This window comes from Tursiops truncatus, chromosome 1 (assembly GCF_011762595.2).
Source record: "Tursiops truncatus isolate mTurTru1 chromosome 1, mTurTru1.mat.Y, whole genome shotgun sequence".
Classification (NCBI taxonomy): domain Eukaryota; kingdom Metazoa; phylum Chordata; class Mammalia; order Artiodactyla; family Delphinidae; genus Tursiops; species Tursiops truncatus.
Genome location: NC_047034.1, coordinates 52938276 through 52957488, shown reverse-complemented (window position 1 = coordinate 52957488; position 19213 = coordinate 52938276). Strand labels below are relative to the sequence as shown.

At 45.1% G+C, this 19213-nt stretch overlaps 1 protein-coding gene across 1 annotated transcript in view; it reads right to left on the bottom strand.

Annotated features, from left to right (window-relative positions):
- The window catches only part of ASTN1 (astrotactin 1), a 329737-nt gene that overhangs the window by 8448 nt on the left and 302076 nt on the right, over positions 1–19213 (bottom strand). Inside the window, exons 20-21 of the mRNA XM_033847791.2 lie at positions 18893–19028; positions 12614–12714 (exon numbers count right to left, since the gene is read on the bottom strand). Coding sequence (XP_033703682.1) covers positions 12614–12714; positions 18893–19028 — 237 coding nt within the window. The remainder of the gene's footprint in view (positions 1–12613; positions 12715–18892; positions 19029–19213) is intronic.

The window sequence follows — 19213 nt, the reverse complement described above, 5'->3', positions numbered from 1 at the left end:
ACACATATATATATATATACACATATACATAAATGATTATAAATACAGGCACATAGGTGTGTATATGCATGTATATGTGTGTGTATATATACATGCGTGTGTGTGTGTGTGATATTACTCAAAGAATACTGAACCTACTGCCCTATCAGGTTTCAGTTTTCTCTTCTATACAATGAAAGGCTTCAAATAGAATCTCTCTAAGGTCAACTTAGGTGATAATATTCTTTGTCTTCACCCATGTTTCCTAATAATACAGAGCCTGAGGCAAGAGCTCATAGATTGATACTGTATTGGCAAATGCATTCCCAGAGAAGCAGGACGGAGGATAGAGAGAAATGAGGCAAGAAAGGAGGCAGAGTGAATATAAGAAAATGCTCTAAGGAGTTGATGGCTATGTTTCGCAGGAGAGGATGTATGAAGCTATTGGATCCTCACTGGTCCATCTGGGGAAGAACAGAAGAAGACTTTATATCCAGCTCCCATTCAGGATTGGTCCATGGGGACTTTTCACATTTGCCCCCATGAGGCGTTAACTCCTCTGCACCTCTAGGCTGCATGCTTGGGTACAAAGTGAGTCCTGCAAAAGCAATGGGGCAGCCCTGGGCAGCGGGGAGCAGCCTTCGGCTCAGGGATGAGGTCAGGAACTGTCAGGTTACGCCTCCAGCAACGTGAAGAACCTGGAGTAGCCACAGTGCCAAGAGCAACCTAGCCCCCTGACTGCAGGAATGCGGGTCTTTTAGCTAGGGCCACCCAGACAGGAAAGAAGGCAAGCTTGCAGATCTGTGCTGACATGTACGTTGAATCCAGTGCATTCTGCAGTTCCAAACGAGTGATCTTTTGGCTTAATTTATACCTCTTATATTTCTGCCTCCAAGGTATACATTGCTAAGATTGAACTTGGTGATGTGGCAAAGGGGCAATGAATTTGTGTAGCCTTGGCATTTTTTCCTGTGGAGCTCAAAGCACTTTATCATTAAATATTTTCTCATTAAACCTGTCAGAAAGGAGATTTGTTGACATTTTCTTTCTAAACAGCTGGGAACTGAGATCTGGAGAGCTTTTTCTCAGATCCAGTGTTAAATCAGGGGATGAAGAGACTAAGTCTACAGGCTTCTAAGCCAGACTTTGCCCACTTGACCCCCTGTCAGCCTAAAGGCCCTGATCCCTTGTCACTACTCCAAGTGAATTCAAGGCTGCTGGCGATGACTGAGTCATCATTTTAAGAGTTTCCTGGGTTGGAATGAATAAAATTTCTACCTCTACTCTGCCCAAGCATTGCAATAATTTCCCTTTTTGTCTATTTTGCCCATTGCCTATGAAAACAGGAGCCAGACCTCACTTCCCCAGTGTCCTGAGTGGCAAGAATAAGGCCAGACAAAATAATAGATCAAAAAATGTTAGCTAAGTGAGTGAAATTTATGACCTTGGCAGTCATTTGAATCCACTTTGGTGGAGGGTTTCTGGTGATATATCTCCAGACCTGGGTTGTACCAACCCTTTAGCAATTAAACCCTTGTAACCAGCATCTTTAAGCTGCAATAAAAATAATTTCAGCTGAGAAATCCATTCAGATTTTCAGGACTTTAAAATTCTCAGGTTGTTAAAATAAGATCAAGAGATAAAGTGGACAGTGATTTAGACTATAAAGATCTCTGGTATTTATTATATAGAATAGAAAGAATATAAATAAAAATTATATAGAATATAAAGAGCTCTGGTATTTATGTATTAACATCCTACTGATTGCCAAGAACTTTACATGTGTGAATTCTAATCCTCATATCACCACTGCACAATGAATATGGATGTCTTTGTGCTACAAATGAGGCCAGGTTACCTGCCCAAGGTCATATAGCCAGTGTGGGCTGGAGTCAAGCTTTAAAACTCTATCTTCCATTGCTCTTTTGCACCTGCTCAGGGGATGGTAGTGTTTAACCAATTTAAGATACAGGAGGCAGAGTCTTGGGGGATGCTTTCTGGGGTGACTATTTCTGGTAGAGGACATTGCCCTGGCTGGCCCATAAATTCCAAGTAAGAGAGAGTCCTAGTAGATATGCAGGGAGTCTGTCATTTCTGGAGTAGAAATAGAAAGAAGCAGAAGGACTATTCTAAGAGCTGTGCTTGTTCACTGGGAGGCAGGGAGTACGTACTTAGAGAAGAATGACCAGCAGTGCAGAAACGCAGGTGAATAGACCAGAGCCCAGACAGGGAGGTTCAGGGTTCCTTCTCTTTTTTTTTTTTTTTTTTGTGGTACACGGGCCTCTCACTGTTGTGGCCTCTCCCGTTGAGGAGCACAGGCTCCGGACACGCAGGCTCAGTGGCCATGGCTCACGGGTCCAGCCGCTCCGCGGCATGTGGGATCCTCCCGGACCAGGGCACGAACCTGTGTCCCCTGCACTGGCAGGTGGACTCTCAACCACTGTGCCCCCAGGGAAGCCCAGGGGTCCCTTCTCTTATCCTTTTACTGCTGTCAATCTGTTCTTATTTCCAGTGATGGGACATAGCATCACAGGCCTAAGGCCCTGGTTGTGACAGTCTGCTGAGCAACAGTGATGACTGAGAAGGTGTTTTCTGGCATACTTACTATTCTCCTAACACAATAGTAATATCCAGCTAGAGTAGGCTAATGCTTCCCGTTAGCAGAAGCATTTGTGCCTGAGACCAGGCGGGATAGTCCCAGTTTCTACCGTAAATCTCCTAAAACCAAGATAATCTAACACCAGGGTGTGCTTAAAAGCCTTCATCGGTAAATGGGATATTATATTCAGAAAAATCTACACGCTAGGCTCCTAGAGACCGAATATTTCTGGCCCCTCCTATCTCCAATGAGGGAATTTATGGATATTATTTCATTAGCTTTCATAGCATCTCAAGAATTCACTAACTCAAAGAAAGTTAGACTATAAGATATTTTTGGTTATCATTTAACCCAGCTTTCAGCTTCACAGAAGTCTCGAGTTTTCCAAAACAGGAATCTGTCTTCCCTCTCTTTGACATGCATGGTGTTCAGGAATAGTTAAAATGCAGGTGAAGAGATGGCAGGGTGTCTACATACACAGCTTCATCACAAAAAAAAAAAAAAAAAAAAAAAAAGAGAAGGGAGCCAATATCTCTCGGGCATCAGAATAAATGAACAGGGCTGGGACTGAAGGCTTCAGATCCAAAAGTATGGTTAAGAATAGGCACCATGGGGAATGTAAATTGATACAGCCACTATGGGGAACAGTATGGAGGTTCCTTAAAAAACTACAAATAGAACTACCATACGACCCAGCAATCCCACTACTGGGCATATACCCTGAGAAAACCATAATTCAAAAAAGAAGTCATGCACCACAATGTTCATTGCAGCTCTATTTACAATAGCCACGACATGGAAACAACCTAAGTGTCCATCAACAGATGAATGGATAAAGAAGATGTGGCGCATATATACAGTGGAATATTACTCAGCCATAAAAAGAAACGAAATTAAGTTATTTGTAGTGAGGTGGATGGACCTAGAGTCTGTTATACAGAGTGAAGTAAGTCAGAAAGAGAAAAACAAATACCGTATGCTAACACATATATATGGAATCTAAGAAAAAAGAAAAAGGTCATGAAGAAACTGGGGTAAGATGGGAATAAAGACACAGACCTACTAGAGAATGGACTTGAGGATATGGGGAGGGGGAAGGGTAAGCTGGGACAAAGTGAGAGAGTGGCATGGACATATATACACTACCAAACGTACAATAGATAGCTAGTGGGAAGCAGCCGCATAGCACAGGGAGATCAGCTCGGTGCTTTGTGACCACCTAGAGGGGTGGGATAGGGAGGGTGGGAGGGAGGGAGACGCAAGAGGGAAGAGATATGGGAACATATGTATATGTATAACTGATTCACTTTGTTATAAAGCAGAAACTAACACACCATTGTAAAGCAATTATACTCCAATAAAGGTGTTAAAAAAAAAAAAGGAATAGGCACCATGACATCAAATGGAGTTGGGCTCCACTACACTAGCTGTGTGGCCTTGGACATGTTACTTAACCTCTCTGGGTTTTAGTTTCCTTGTCTGTTCAGTGATGGTTAATAACACATATCTTCCAAGGTTATTGTGAGGCTAAGAGTGATATCGAATGTAAAGTATTTCTTTAGCACGATGTCTGGACAAAGCAAGTACACTTTTATTCATTAATTCATTCCGTAAATATTTTTACTGAGTGCTTACCACGTGCTTGACATTTTTCTAGGTACTTGGCTACACCAGGGAGAAACTTTGACAAAAAGTCCTCATCCTATGACCCTTACAGTCTGGTGGTAGGACACATTCAGCTAAGCAATACACATAATAAATAAGTAACATACAGTGTGCTAGAAAGTGGGGAAAAGTAAAACAGGAGAAGGAGCATTGGGAGTGCTGCGTGGGGCATTGCAATTTTAAATAGAGGGGTGTCACTGAAAAGATGACATTCAAGCCATGGCTTGGAGGAGGGGAGAGAACGATCTGTGAGGATATCTGGGGCACAGCATAGGAGGGGAGGAAATGCCAGCACGGAGGCCCCCCCAGCTATGGTGGGCAGCAGACCTGAAAGCAGCAATAAGCCATGGTGTCTGGAAGTGAGTGAGGGGGAGAGTTGGGCAATAGCAGATATTATTTTTTAAAATTCCTGTTACTGGTTCTCTACTAGATCATGCTTTTCCCAATGCCATGACACAGAGAGAGGCTGAAACACAAGAGTCCAAGAGTGGGGAAATAGTCTTATTTAAATGAGAGGAGTGACTCCAAGCAGAAGGGAGCTTTCTTATCCCCCAGCAGTGGTTGCTCTTTTTCCTATGAAATAAGAATCCTGGGAAGCACCTATACCTTCTGCCAATGGCTTCCTCGGCTGCTGTAACAAAAGTCTCCTGAACGGAGGTCCTAAGTCATCATTTACATTATTTCGGGGGGAGCTACCTGAAACCCCAGTCTGTCCCCACACTGAAGTAACTGACCATAGAATTCCACGTGAAAACTTGAGGACAATGAATCCCAACTGGCTTTACACTTTTGTCATTCTAAGCACTGTCCAAATTGCAAAGCCCCTTTCCCCCATCCTCCAAGTCTGTCTGTCCTCTCCCCTACCCTTCTCTCCCCATGCTGCTCTGTGCTTCCTTCACACCAATGATTCTCAAACTTGAGAATTAAACTTGATTCACAAGCTGGAAGGCTTGTGAAAGCACAGATTTCTGGTTCCCACTGGAGTTCCTGATCCAGCAGGTCTCAGCTGGAACCTGAGAACTGGCACATCTAACAAGTTCCAAGGGGAGGCTGATGCTGCTTGTCTGGACCACACTTTGAGCACCACTGTTCTATACTCATTCATTCTCTCAAAACGTTCTTACTTCCTCTGGGACCAACACCGTTACGTGGCAACCAACTCTCCGTTCACCCTTGACCTTGGAACACACTCTTCCTTCCCTCCATACCCCTGCGTTGGCTGAAAACTGCATGATACCTTCTCCAGTATTGAGGGATCCTTCTCATACACCAGAAAAGAGCCGCCTCCCCGAAAACAGTTTTTTCTCTCAATATATGTAAAAGTCCGTCCACTTTAAAACCTTACCTGTCTCTTCCTATTTCCCACCACTCACTTCCTAACTATGCTTCTCCAGACATGGCAGAATCTAGCATCTGGTTGTCTTCTCCACCTCATTTCTTATCACCATTTTGGGTGACTTCACTGCCAAAATGAAAGGCCTGCTTAAGTCTAGAGACTCCCCCATCATCAAAGCCAATCACTGGGCTGAGAACTTCTCCATCTCTGAAATAATAAATCCAAATATCACATATGTACTGTGAACACAACCTCTTTTCATGGTTCCTATACTTCTTATTGCTACCAAATCTGTTCTTCAATGACAGAAACCCCAAGTCCTTTGACATCTTCGTTCACTCCAGGCATCAGTCCTGTATTTACATCCTTTTCTACTTAACCTGATCTACGCGGCCCATTGCTAGTGTCCTCAAGTAGCTTGCTCCATCTTCTGCTTTTCCTTTACCTTCACATAGGCTGCTAGGGTCTGCCAGGGAAAAATCACAAGCAGTTGAACTAGGTGGTCTTGCTTAGCTGACCTAGGTGGTCTTGCTTCAGCTAAGCACTTTGGACACACCTCTATACATCGCTTTTCACAATATAGGATAAGGCTGGAAGAACTCTTCTTTCTCTCATGCTCCACATCCAATCCATTTAGCAAATCCTTTTAGTTCTACCATCAAAATAATTTAGAATTGGACCACTTCTCATCACCTATATCCTGATCATTCTAGTTTAAAACAATACCATCTTTCCTCTGTATTGCCATAGCCTCCTAATCAGTCTTCCCACTTCCACCTTGGACCCAATATTTGGAGTCCATGCTCAACAAAGTAGACAGAACGATCCTGTAACATTAAGTCTGATCATGTCATTCTTCTGCCCAAAGTTTTCCAGGGCTTCCCATCCCAGTCCCTAGCAGAATCCCATTGCCTACTCTGATGACCAAGCATTACAGGATCTTCCCCACAGCCTCTCAGAGCTCCTCTCCTGTTCCTTTCCTTCTCATCATCTTTCTCACCAGAGGAGCCTCCTTTCTCTTCTTCAAACACGCCAAGGATGTCTGCACTGCGGCTCCTCTATCGGAATGGACCACCTCCAGATATCTGTGTGCTTTCCTCCTTCTCCTTCTTCTCAGCCCACTCTAGTTGAAATTCTACCCCCTGCCTTCCTAAACCATTTCCCTGCTTATATGTCTCCATAACGTATGCCACTATCTGAAATATTACTTATTTTGCTACTTTTTTGCTTTGTCACCCCTGCTTAAATATAATCTCCATGAGGCAGGGGAATTTTGCCCCCAATGCCTAGACCAGCTATTTAGTAAGGGCTTAAGATAAGTTGTCTGATTTGATAAATTCATGAAATCTGATTATAAAGTTCTTGAAAATAGATTCTGAGCCTAGTTCTTTTTGTTTCTTTAGCATCGAACACCAGATTGTGGTATTAATTAATAAATGACTGTGGAAGAAGGAAATGAAGAAATGGATAGGATTTATGTTTGGCATCAGGAAAGGAGGATGGATGTTGGAGGAAAGATGAATGACAACTAGCCTTCACTTAGTGAAGCCACATGAAGACCCCTTGAAGGTCATGCCCCAACCTAGAGACTAGGTTGACCTTATTACTGACTAGCCTTTCCTGCTGGGAAAAGGGTGTTTTCAGTAAAACACTGGTAGAAACTTCCTTGCTCAGTGACTTTACTGTCATAAGGCAGTAAAATTCTTCATAGAAAGTATCTAGGTTAGGAAAATGATCGTATAAGAAATAGGGTCTGGACTGACATGTACACACTGATGTGTATAAAATTGATGACTAATAAGAAGCTGTTGTATAAAAAAATAAATAAAATAAGATTAAAAAAAAAAGAAATAGGGTCTGGCTTCCTGCTAGATAATTAGGAGCTGAGGTCATGCTCTGGGTCACTTAAAAGGTAATTCCCATTTGTCACTAGTTGTAAGCTCAACCCAAGTGAGCTCTATTTATGATCGCCATCTGGGTTTGAAGGAGGCAAAGCTTATGTTTTTTGGCATAACGGCCAGGCCTGTATTAATTTGCAAGGATGTCCTCAATTAGTCTAACTCATTAATCTCCACATGTGCCCCGTACAGGACTCCTCTCTGGCTGAAGGATAACGGGACCTGGGAATGTTATTTCATTCTCTCAGCATTAAGTTGCTTCTCGTGCTCCCAGCTGGTCTGCTGGGATTTCAGAAAGTCTTCTTTGTCAGGGAGCACAAATGGTCAGAAGCACATCTTGATATGCTTTGGGGACGAGATTAACACGAAGAAGCCCCACAGAGAAATAGTATAGCGGTCTCTCCTGGGCAGATTATTCTTTGCTGGCCACTCTTTATTCCAGAGTTGCTTCTATCCATCTATTCCTGCAGGTGGCACTGTCTGGCATCTCTCCTACGTGCTATTCACCCCACTGATGTCCAACCAGCCTGCTGCCTATTCAGCAAACAAGTCCAAGGTGCCTACCACTGCTGGCAAGGACATCAGCAAATTCTCCAAAACGGAAATAGCTGGGACACCTTCTCAACACCTGTTCTTACTCTGGCTTGGAGTAAGAAATCAACAGATGATGAAATAAGGGTAACTTGGGTCCTTCCCAGTCTCTCATCTAGGTGTTTTCAACCCCAGATTCTGCTTTCATCATCAAGGGATTTCAGAGACCTTCAAAAGTCATTCAGTCCATACCCTACAAACCAGGCAACACTCACTCCAGAGAGAAGCACATTTGTCTTATACTAAGGGTCTCCATTCTACTATAACATCTCAGTGGACACCAATAATCCTGAGAAGGAGAATTATTTTGCTATATAAATTGAACACTATTTTTTTATGTATTGATATGTCTTTTCTTCATCAGTATTGAGAGACAAAGAAAGGTTTTCAGTCTTTTACATAATAATCCTCTAAATATCTAATTTAACATTGCAAGCAAAATAGGGATTGATGTCAAATAATGAGTCTGAGCGCAGGCCCTGTAAGATGCTAGCTTTGTGACCCTGGTCAGCTTACTTACTCTTCTCCGAATCTCAGTGTCTACATCTATAAGATGGGGGCAATATTCTATTCATTCAGTAAATATTTATTAAATTTAGTTAGGTCCCATTTGTTTATTTTTGTTTTTATTTTCTTTACTCGAGGAGGTGGGTCAAAAAAGATCTTGCTGTGGTTTATGTCAAAGAGTGTTTTCCTACGTTTTCCTCTAAGAGTTTTATAGTGTCCGGTCTTACATTTAGGTCTTTAATCCATTTTGAGTTTATTCTTGTGTATGGTGTTAGGGAGTGTTCTAATTTCATTCTTTTACATGTAGCTGTCCAGTTTTCCCAGCACCACTTATTGAAGAGGTTGTCTTTTCTCCATTGTATATTTTTGCCTCCTTTGTCATAGATTAGGTGACCATAGGTGCGTGGGTTTATCTCTGGGCTTTCTATCCTGTTCCATTGATCTATGTTTCTGTTTTTGTGCCAGTACCATGCTGTCTTGATTACTGAGCTTGGTAGTATAGTTTGAAGTCAGGGAGCCTGATTCCTCCAGCTCTGTTTTTCTTTCTCAAGATTGCTTTGGCTATCTGGGGTCTTTTGTGTTTCCATGCAAACTGTAAAAGGAAGCCATAAACTAGACAAAAAGACAACCCTCAGAGTGAGAGAAAATATTTGCAGATGAAGCAATGGACAAAGGATTAATCTCCAGAATATTCAAACAGCTCATGGAGCTCAATATAAAAAACAAAACAACCCAATCAAAAAATGGGCAGAAGGGCTTCCCTGGTGGCGCAGTGGTTGAGAGTCTGCCTGCCGATGAAGAGGACACGGGTTCGTGCCCCGGTCTGGGAAGATCCCACATGCCGCGGAGCGGCTGGGCCCGTGAGCCATGGCCGCTGAGCCTGTGCATCTGGAGCCTGTGCTCCGCAACGGGAGAGGCCACAGCAGGGAGACGCCCATGTACCGCAAAAAAAAAAAAAAAAAAAAAAGGGCAGAAGACCTAAACAGACCTCTCTCCAAAGAAGACATACAGATGGCCAAGAGGCACATAAAAAGATGCTCAATATCACTAATTATTAGAGAAATGCAAATCAAAACTACAATGAGGTATCACCTCACACAGGTCAGAATGGCCATCATCAAAAAATCTACAAACAATAAATGCTGGAGAGGGTGTGGAGAAAAGGGAATCCTCATACACTGTTGGTGGGAATGTAAATTGATACAGCCACTATGGAAGTTCCTTAAAAAACTAAAACTAGAACTACCATATGACCCAGCAATAACACTATTGGGCATATACCCTGAAAAAACCATAATTCAAAAGGACACATGTATCTCAATGTTCACTGCAGCTCTATTTACAATAGCCAGGACATGGAAACAACATAATGTCCAATGACAGATGAATGGATAAAGAAGATGTGGTACATATATATACAATGGAATATTACTCAGCCATAAAAAAGAATGAAATAGGTTCATTTGTAGAGTTGTAGATGGACCTAGAGTCTGTTATACAGAGTGAAGTAAGTCAGAAAGAGAAAAAAAATCATATAGTAACGCATATATGTGGAATCTAGAAAAATGGTACAGGTGAACCTATTTGCAGGGCAGGAATAGAGACACAGACAAAGAGAATGGACATGTGGACACGGGGGGGAAGGGGAGGGTGGGACAAATTGGGAGATTAGGATTGACATACATACACTACCATGAGTAAAATCGAAAGATAGCGGGAACCTGCTATAAAGCACAGGAAGCTCAGCTTGGTGCTCTGTGATGACCTAGATGGGTGGGATTAGGGGGGTGGGACGTCCAAGAGGGAGGGGGTATATGTATACATATAGCTGATTCACTTTGCTGTACAGCAGAAACTAACACAGCATTGTAAAGCAATTATCCTCCAATAAAAATAAATAAGTACATAAATAAATAAATATTTATTGAGTTCCTACTCGAGAACAAACTCTAGGCATGGTTAATGATCTTAACAGAGACATTGACTGATGCTGGAAGTTTAGGTTGGGAAAGTTTCAATAAGAGAAATATTGTGTCTAAGCTGATGTGCTAGTAGCCTGAAAATCATCTTGTTCATGGCTCCTGACTCCAGTTGTATCAGGTTGACCATGAGGGACACAATCCCACAATGTATACTCCTTAATATTTACTGAATACTTACTACTGGACAGGCACTTAAAAACACTGTACATAAATTCACTAATTTAACTCTCTCTAGAAACTTATTATCTAGGGTACCATTATGCCCCACCCCATTTTACAGAGTAGTAAACTGAGGCACAAGGTGAAGTAACCTGCTCAAGGTCAAGTAGTCAGATGGTAGAGCAGAAATTTGACCCTGGGTGGTCTGACTCCAGAGTCTACGTTTCCTGGAACGAGTCAGTCACCATGCTCCTTTCTGAGTGTTAGGGACATAATCATAGGCAAACAGAGACCAGAACTCTGCTCTCATGGAACTCACTGTCTAATGAGGTAAACAGATATTGCACAAGGCATTATAATAACAAACTGAGATAAATGTTCTGAAAGAAAGAAACATGGTATTATAAGGGCATCTAGCAGTGGCCCTGGACCTCTTCCGTACTGAGGAAGGACACTTGCTCTGAGATCTGCAGGCTGAGAGGAGTTAATCAGTGAAAGCGGTGGAACTGGAGAGTATCTGAGGTAGTGAGACTAACACGTGCAAAGGCTCCGTGTTGGAAATGGAAATGGTGTGTTGGAGGAACTGAGAAAGGCAGTGAGGCTTCAGGAAATACAGAGATTGATAGGGAGTGTGGGCAAGAAGAGGCTGGTGAAGTGGGCAAGGGTCCCTCCATTTAAGTCCTAATATGCCTGTTACATATTTTGATCTTCATCACAAGAGGAATAGCAATCCATTAAAGAGTTGTAAGAAGAGGCGTTATGTGATCAGATTTCTGTGTTGAAAATAACAGTGCCTTTACCATGCCATGCACGTTAAATGAGGCAATAAATGAAAGTCCTTTCAGAAGGTGTAAAGTGCTACAGCATCAGTGATTTTAATTAAAGTAGGTCTAGGTCTCTCTACCCACTGTGACTTTGAATCACCCTTTGAACACTGTGGGATTGTGTCAACTCATGGCCAACTTCATACAGCTGGAGTCAGGAGCCACAGTTAAGGTGATCTGAGGGGTACCACATGCCAGCTTGGCAACAGCATTTCTCTTATTAAAACTTGCACAACCTAAACTTCTAGCATCAGTCACCATCTCTGTTAATGTGCGTATGCTATCGGTCCATTAGCTGTCTAACTGTTAATAGAAATTACTAGTTGATCAGATCACTTTAACTAGTGCCAGAGCCCCACAGAAGTGGTGCCCAAGAGAGTTAAATTCCGGTTGTGGAGGGGATGTAATAAGCCTTAGAGCAAGTGACGATATCAAGACCTCCAGGGAGCTTCATGAGGAGAAGCAGCAGCGAGAAGTGTGCTATTCGTGTAATGTATGTTGACTGAAAACAAACTCTTCCTAATTGACAGGGGCTCATTCTGGCGCACTGAAGAGGGACAATTCTTTACCAAAGAACTGGTCCGTAACAACTCTAAAATACAGAATGAAGATTTTGACACATCTTTGGTAGGGAGGGAGTGATACAGCAATTCATTCTGAATCTGTGGCCTTCCTAAGCACATCTTTCAGATGTGCACCAAAAACGATGAAGAGAGCAAGTTATCCAATCAGCATTCTGAGGGCAGAGGGCACAGGTGCTAAAGCACCTGGTACCCTGTACCTAAGCACCTGGTGCATCGCCATGTGTGTCTGGGGCTTTCACCAGTACCTCCCACTGGCTCTCTGACTTACAGACTACGTGGAATAACGGGATGCAATGCAGATTTCCGCCAGAGGCAGAGGTTGAGGAGTTCCTGGAAAGGAGATGCTCCTGTCCTGAGCCTTGAATTCTCCCCCTTCCCTGCTGAACTCCAGGTTGTTCTGTTTGACTCTCTTGCTCCCCCTTTCCCCATGGCGAGGGGAGGTCCCTGGAACATCCCTCTGCAGACTCTGCTGGCCTCAGTGTCTCTTACCTTGGGCTTTGACATCATCCACCACTGGGCAAGGGGTCTTCACGATCACGTCACTTGGCCTGGAGCGTCGTCCTGTGTTGTCCACTCCCCACAGGGTGAACCTGGCAGGGAGGGGAGGGGAGCATTAACAGAGAGAACCTGCGGTCCAGCTGACAGCCAAGCCTTACTGGACGGGCGGGTTTGCCCCTGGCTGCTCTCACCACCCTGCCATGCACTTACTGCCATCACCAGGTCATAAAGTGTGCAGTCTAGAGCCTCTTGCTGCTTCCTGGTAGGTCTTGGGCTGTCATTTGCTGTCTTGAGGATATTACCTCATGGAGAGCATCACGGCATAGAGCAGTGGTTCTCATAGTGGGGTCCCCAGACCAGTAGCATCACCGGGGAGGTTGATAGTAATGGCCATTCTCATGCCCCATGCCAGACCTACTGAATCAGAAACTCTAGGGGTGGCGACAAAGATCTGTGCTATGACAAGCCTTCCAGGTGATTCTGATGCCAGTTCCATTCTGACCACCACCAAGCTGAGGGAAAGAGCATGTATCTGTGGAAACAGATGGTCCGAAGTGGGTCTGAAGCCTCCACTCCCTGCCATGTGGAGTTGTTAGTTAACTCCTCTGAGCTTTACTTTCCCTATTCTGTGAAATGGAGCTGATAATAAAACTGCCTGTAGGTCATTGTGATGATTAAATGACATAATAAAGCACAGGAAGGCCTAGCACAGTACCTGGAGCTCAATGACGTTGCATAAATTACATTAATTCTGTTCTGTCCATCTTGTACCCAGTTGAGGCTTTTATGCCGAGCACTGAGGACTATTCTCCTCTTTAAGTCAGAAGTGAAAACGCCAGAGCTGGGGGTTCCTGACATGCCTGTGACTAGGGGCTCTATCTCCTGCATGCAGTTCCTTCTGACCCACTTAGATGCTCCCCGCCGTGGACCAGGAGTCCAGAGTGGAAACCTTATGCTACCCCTGGCAACGAAAAGATGTGGTTCTAAGAGCCCCCTCCACCCTTCAACACACACACACACACACACACACACACACACACACACACACACACACACACACACACACATACACACATCAGGAAGAGGATGAAGACCCGGCGTCAAAGGCTGAATGTAAAATTTCCCCCTTGGGTGATGGAATTGGATGGAGAGGAAAGAGCGACGCCAGGTTCTGCTACTCAGACAGGAATTTGAATATAACCATGAAGATAACCTCTGGTGTCGGTGCCCGGGACCTCTAACAGCTAATCTAGTGAGTCTAAAGCAAATCATTAACGCTGCTTTTCTTGTCTCTTTCTCTTTTGCTGTGTCGCCATGGGAGGCTGTATTTATTGGCGAGTCTGGATTTTCTTTCCTCTTTTCTTAGCTCTTGGCAGAGCTACAGGGAGGAAGAGATGTGAGAAGAAAGATGCCCCACGACAGAGGGGCCAGGTACATGTTAAGGTAAATGAGCCTCAGACAGCTGAACCAATGAGGTAGAAAAGGAATGGAAATTGCCTAATGATTCTGTCAGGAAATATAAGTTTCTCTCAGCAGATAAAAGACAGCCTTGCATCTATGACTGCCTCCCCACAGAGAAGCCCAGGAAACGGTCAGTGTTAAGAACCTGTGTGTCCTGATGTGTTGTCTTCCCTCCCTCTGCCTTCTCCAGTCTCATGCTGGAATCACATCCCACTGGATGTGCTGGCCCAGCTGGGTGCAGACCTGCCCGTGCGCTCCCGCGGGACCGCCCAGCCTCCTTCCTGTCAGTCAGACAAGGACCAGGTGCTTGGCTTTCTCATCTTATGTGCACAAGGTGTCTCTGTCCGTCCTACTGTCCTCTGCTTCTTGCCTTGCTACTTAGTTCAGATCTACCGCCTTACCTAGTACTAAACCCCTCTCCCACCCTGATCCGAAATCCAGGGACTGGCTTCTCCTCCGTCACCATTCCTCCTCTCCTAGGTCTGAGTGAGCCCTTTGCATCCAGCCTCACACACTGGGCTGCCTGGATCCCGAGCAATGGCAGCCCCTGGAATGTTTCATCATTCCCCACCCCCCATATACACACCTGATCAGCCTTTTGCTACTATTTGCTACTATTTCTAGAAATGTGACTGAGGCCACCAAACCTGAAGCCAGCATGTCCGCTCTACCCTGTCCGGCACTGCTCCATTTCCCAGTCGTATCCCACAAGCCGGTCTCAGGCCAGGTCTCAACTCCCTCCCCTGCCCTTCTGCTCCAGACCACCTTGAGCTGTTTCTCAGAGATGGGCCCAGAGGTGCCCAGGGCAGACTGCAGACCTGCACCTCATGATCAGGGGTTCCCAGATGGGTGAATTCCCCCTCACCCTCATGTACCCTTCATGGAGCGGGAATCTCTCTCACCGGAGATCCCGATGACAGAGCCCCTGACGTGTAGGAATTCCGTCTCCCTGCTCAGAGGTGGGTCGCTTGACCTTTGTTGCAGACTCTGCCCTGATCCCACTTCTGGCTGCCCCTTCTCATCAGAGTCAGGAGATAGGAAGCCCTGTTTGTTGCCCAGGCACTGGCAAAGTCACAGGGCTGCTAGTGTGAGCCAGGCCCAGGGCTCCGGTTCTCACCTCTGTGCTCTCTTCCTTCACTGGTCCCTCCGCAACTGGGTGTCTGAGCCCACACTCCTGAGCCCGCCCCCCTGAGATCCAGACTGCCTGCTGTCCTGTCCTCTGTAAGACGGCCCTGCTTCATCTTTTCTCATCCGCCTCCCAGGGCCCCGAGCATCGCCTTGGGACTCCAGGTCAGGGCTGGCATCTTGCTACATGGGCTACATGAGGCTGTCTGCCTGGATATTTACAAGCTTAGGGGTCACCTGCCCTAACTGTCTACGGTAGGTTCCAGCCACCTTTTGTAGCGCACCCTTATTTAACCTTGAACCTTTAATTTTTAGCAATTTCCCTGAGAAATGTCCTAAGCTTCAGGTACCAAAGTGGCTGTCAGATGGACGCTCTCTCTCAGTGCCTGGGATGCAGTTAATTCTCACCCCTTCCCGCTCGTCCCACTCCTCGGAGTTTGCTTTGTGCTCAATCCTGCTGTGAGTTCCCACTAACTCTACTGGATCTTGGGCTGGGATGAAATTGTGTGGGCTGTAATTAATTCTCATTATTCTCACCAGGCAATTAGTAAAAAAATTTAGGGTCCTAAGTCCTTACCATTTTTAATAGCAAAGCCCTTACGTTTATTAGGAAACGAAAGTCTTCCCACATCCTTCTAAGTAGAGAGGATGCCTGACCTAAAAACCCATCCTCAGCGGTCCCGGCTCCCTCGGTCTGGAGGGACCCTGAGGAGTGGTCAGATTATTTTTACTACTGAAGCAAGCCTGAGGAACACTCTACGCGTGTCATGTGGAAATGTCGTGTGCAGTTATTTCAGGAAGGTCCTCCGTTTACAGTCAGCAGCATCATTTCCACCCTGGACACTCTGAGCATAGTAAGAGGATTATAGCCGGAATTACTGGACAGAAGAGATAAGCCCTGCTCCCAATCCAGAGGGATAATGTGTAAGTCCATTCACTGTCCCGTCCAAAGCTCCCGGGCCCTTTCCACCTCTGCCTGGCTGCTGGGACTGTTCAGCCTGTTGTTAGAGCCTGTGTGACGACATGTATATCGTGTGTGTGTGCGTGTGTGCGTGCGTGTGTGTGAACCAACGCAGCCCTGCTCTGGCTCCAGGGCTGATGTTTTAAAGGACTGAAACTTGAAGTGCATGGAGTATCCTTGGGCCTCCTGCCAGGGGGCTGACTGTCTCTGTCTGCGACTTTCACACTTGCCCCCTCCAGGTGTGGTGGTTCTACGGATGGCTCCAAATCCACTCCCTTTTTCTGAATTATCTGTTCGTTGTCTCATGCCCCCTAAGGCAGCGGCTCTGCTGTGAGCGCACGCTGTGGTGGGGTGTGGTAGGCTACAAGGCCGGGGAGTCACTTCCCCACTCTGGCCTCAGTTTCCTCATCTGTAAAATGAAGATAGAGTACCAGACACACTTTAAGATCTCTTTTAACCAGGGATTCTTAACTGTTTTTGTACAGTCGACCCTTCTCAGAATAATGCTTTTCCAATGCGTTAAAGTGCATAGGATGACAAAGTAAGCCATCTATACTGAAAGGCCATTCTGCCTCCGTGGACCCTGGGTGAAGAGCCAGCTCTATGCTTGCACGTGAGTTATAAGATCATGCTCGATCCTTCCAGTAGCCTGGACTGGCTGGGGAGTGAGACGCAGATAAGAGAATGCAAACCTTGATTCAATTCTTAACCACCCGCCACACCCAGACAACAAGCTGTGTGATTCTGAGGAAGTTACTCAGTGTTGCTGAACCTCAGTTTCCTCGTCTGTAAAATGGGAACAATAACCCTAATCTCACAGGGTCGGGGGTGGTGGTTCCCAGAAGCACCTACACGTAGTGAACCCTCCGTAAATGAAGGCTGCCTTCCTCCATATTACAGATAAGAAAACTTAGTTGCAGAAACGTTCAGTGTTCTGCTTAATCACTTAGTGGTTAGAAACAAAATCAGGTTTGGGGCCCATGTGTTCTCAACTCTTAACGCAGGGCTCCTGTCCTTGCACCAGGGACTGAAGCTCTGGTCCACTCGATGGCTCCGCAAGGAGGAACGTCTCTCCCAGACCCGCCTGAATGCTCTCTGCACATGATCTGCAGCGCCACCTAGTGGACATTGGCTGTTTTTCCCCTCTGCCCAGTGCACTGTCTCTTAATTTCTTCAGCAATCAATCTTGACAGAACGTTTGTGTTTTACAAGACTTAAGAGGGAGACACTAGAAGCTCACCTAGGATAGCAGAGTGGGAGAAGCCATCGGCCTCGGGTGTCTGTGAAATGTAGCCAGACCAAGGCCCATATGAGGAGGGTCCCAGAGTGGGTAAGGGCTGGCACTCCTAACGGACAACCATGCCAGCCTCGTGCTTGTAGGAACTTTGAAATTCCTAATTAACGTTTGTTACTTAGTGACAGGAATTAGTGGGCCCTCATTATAAATGGTAATTCCAGTTTCACTGAGTTTGAGGCATTTACAGCAGGTTAGGTGTTCCATGTTCCCAAATCTTTGTTCCTTTTACCTGTTCCCCTCCTAATGAAGGGCCAGACTGCCCAAATCTCAGGCCAGCTGATGAGAATCCTAAGTAGACTTTCCTTTGTCCTACTATTATCATTTATGTCTCTCTATATTTTCCAACCCCTCCAGAATACCACTTGTCTTTATGTGTTTCACTTTCATCAGCCTGGCCCCTTGGTTACATCTCCTTCCTGTACTGAAGATATTCAGCCTGAGCATCTAAGTTCATCTTGCAATCCATGCCACTCACATTTCTAGTGCTTTTCATCTTTGAACTCTTCCACTATGGAAATGGAAATGATTTATTCCAGAAACCCTGACTCTGTTCCCGTGACCTCATCTGTAAACTGTTAAATGCTTTTCATACTGATGGGGTCAAAGAGTCCCAGAACTACATTGCTATGAATTCTGCCTTTGCCCTCCACCCCGCAATTTTCCCGTCATGACTTAGATTCCATCACTATCTCTCCTCTCTTGGTATCTTTTATGTCTGCTTCGCGAATACTTTACTGTTGTTCCCAGAGCACCGAGGGAAACGGGGAAGAGCACCAGAAAGAATAGAGCTGTTCCAAGTGCCACAATACAGGAGCTCGCTGTACTTTCTTTGAAGAAAGACCATCTCTCACCTCTATACACTATCTATTTCAATGCCACTAGAGCAGAATTCTTGGTATTCTACTCCTTTTCTCCAAAACAAAATTAATCATCTCCTCTGACTTAACAGCATTCACTCTATTTTCCCAAGCTCACTTTCTTCTATCCCCTTTATTCACTATCTGCTTCTACCCTGCTGTCCACTCGCCGCTCACCCAATGTGCCTTTTCCAACGTTATGCTTCCTACTGAAATTCTACACAACCTAATTCAGATGACGTCCTCTCTAGTTAGAAAGAATCACTTCTTTCTTTTCTACAACAGGTTCCTTGCTCTTTTACATCTAGCTTTAATTTCAATCTGCCTGATGTTAACGTTAGTTGTTTATATGTTGCAAACTAGGATGCAAACTAGGATGGGACTATATTATCTTTCTTGGTCCTCCCCCTCCAGTACCGAGAAGGTTCTCTATAATGCTGATTGAGACAAGACTTGAGACACTCATGTTTTTCGAAGTCTCTAAAGGAACTCAAGTAGCTAAAAGGAACCAGCTAAAAGTCTGGGGGCATTCAGGGTAAGGAATAACTAGACAGGTGTCTGTCACTCACATGTAGATGGTGTCAGGTTCCAGGCATTGTATGATCAGAGAGATGGTGGTGAGCTGCTTGTCCGGGACCTGAGAGGGCATCGCACAAGGAGACTTCGCTCCGGAGATGATGTCGTCAACAAAGCTCAGCACCGTTTCTGCCCAGAGGGGAAGGAATGGAAAAGGCATGAGAAACAGGGATGGCCAAGCAACACCTGGTTGGGACTGACTCCGTTAGAACTTAACATTAAAATCACTCGGTCCCTGGTCTTCTCATCTTCTAGTAGGGCAAAGATACCCAGAAGGAATGGTCTTTTCTGTTTCATATTTCATCAGTTTGGAG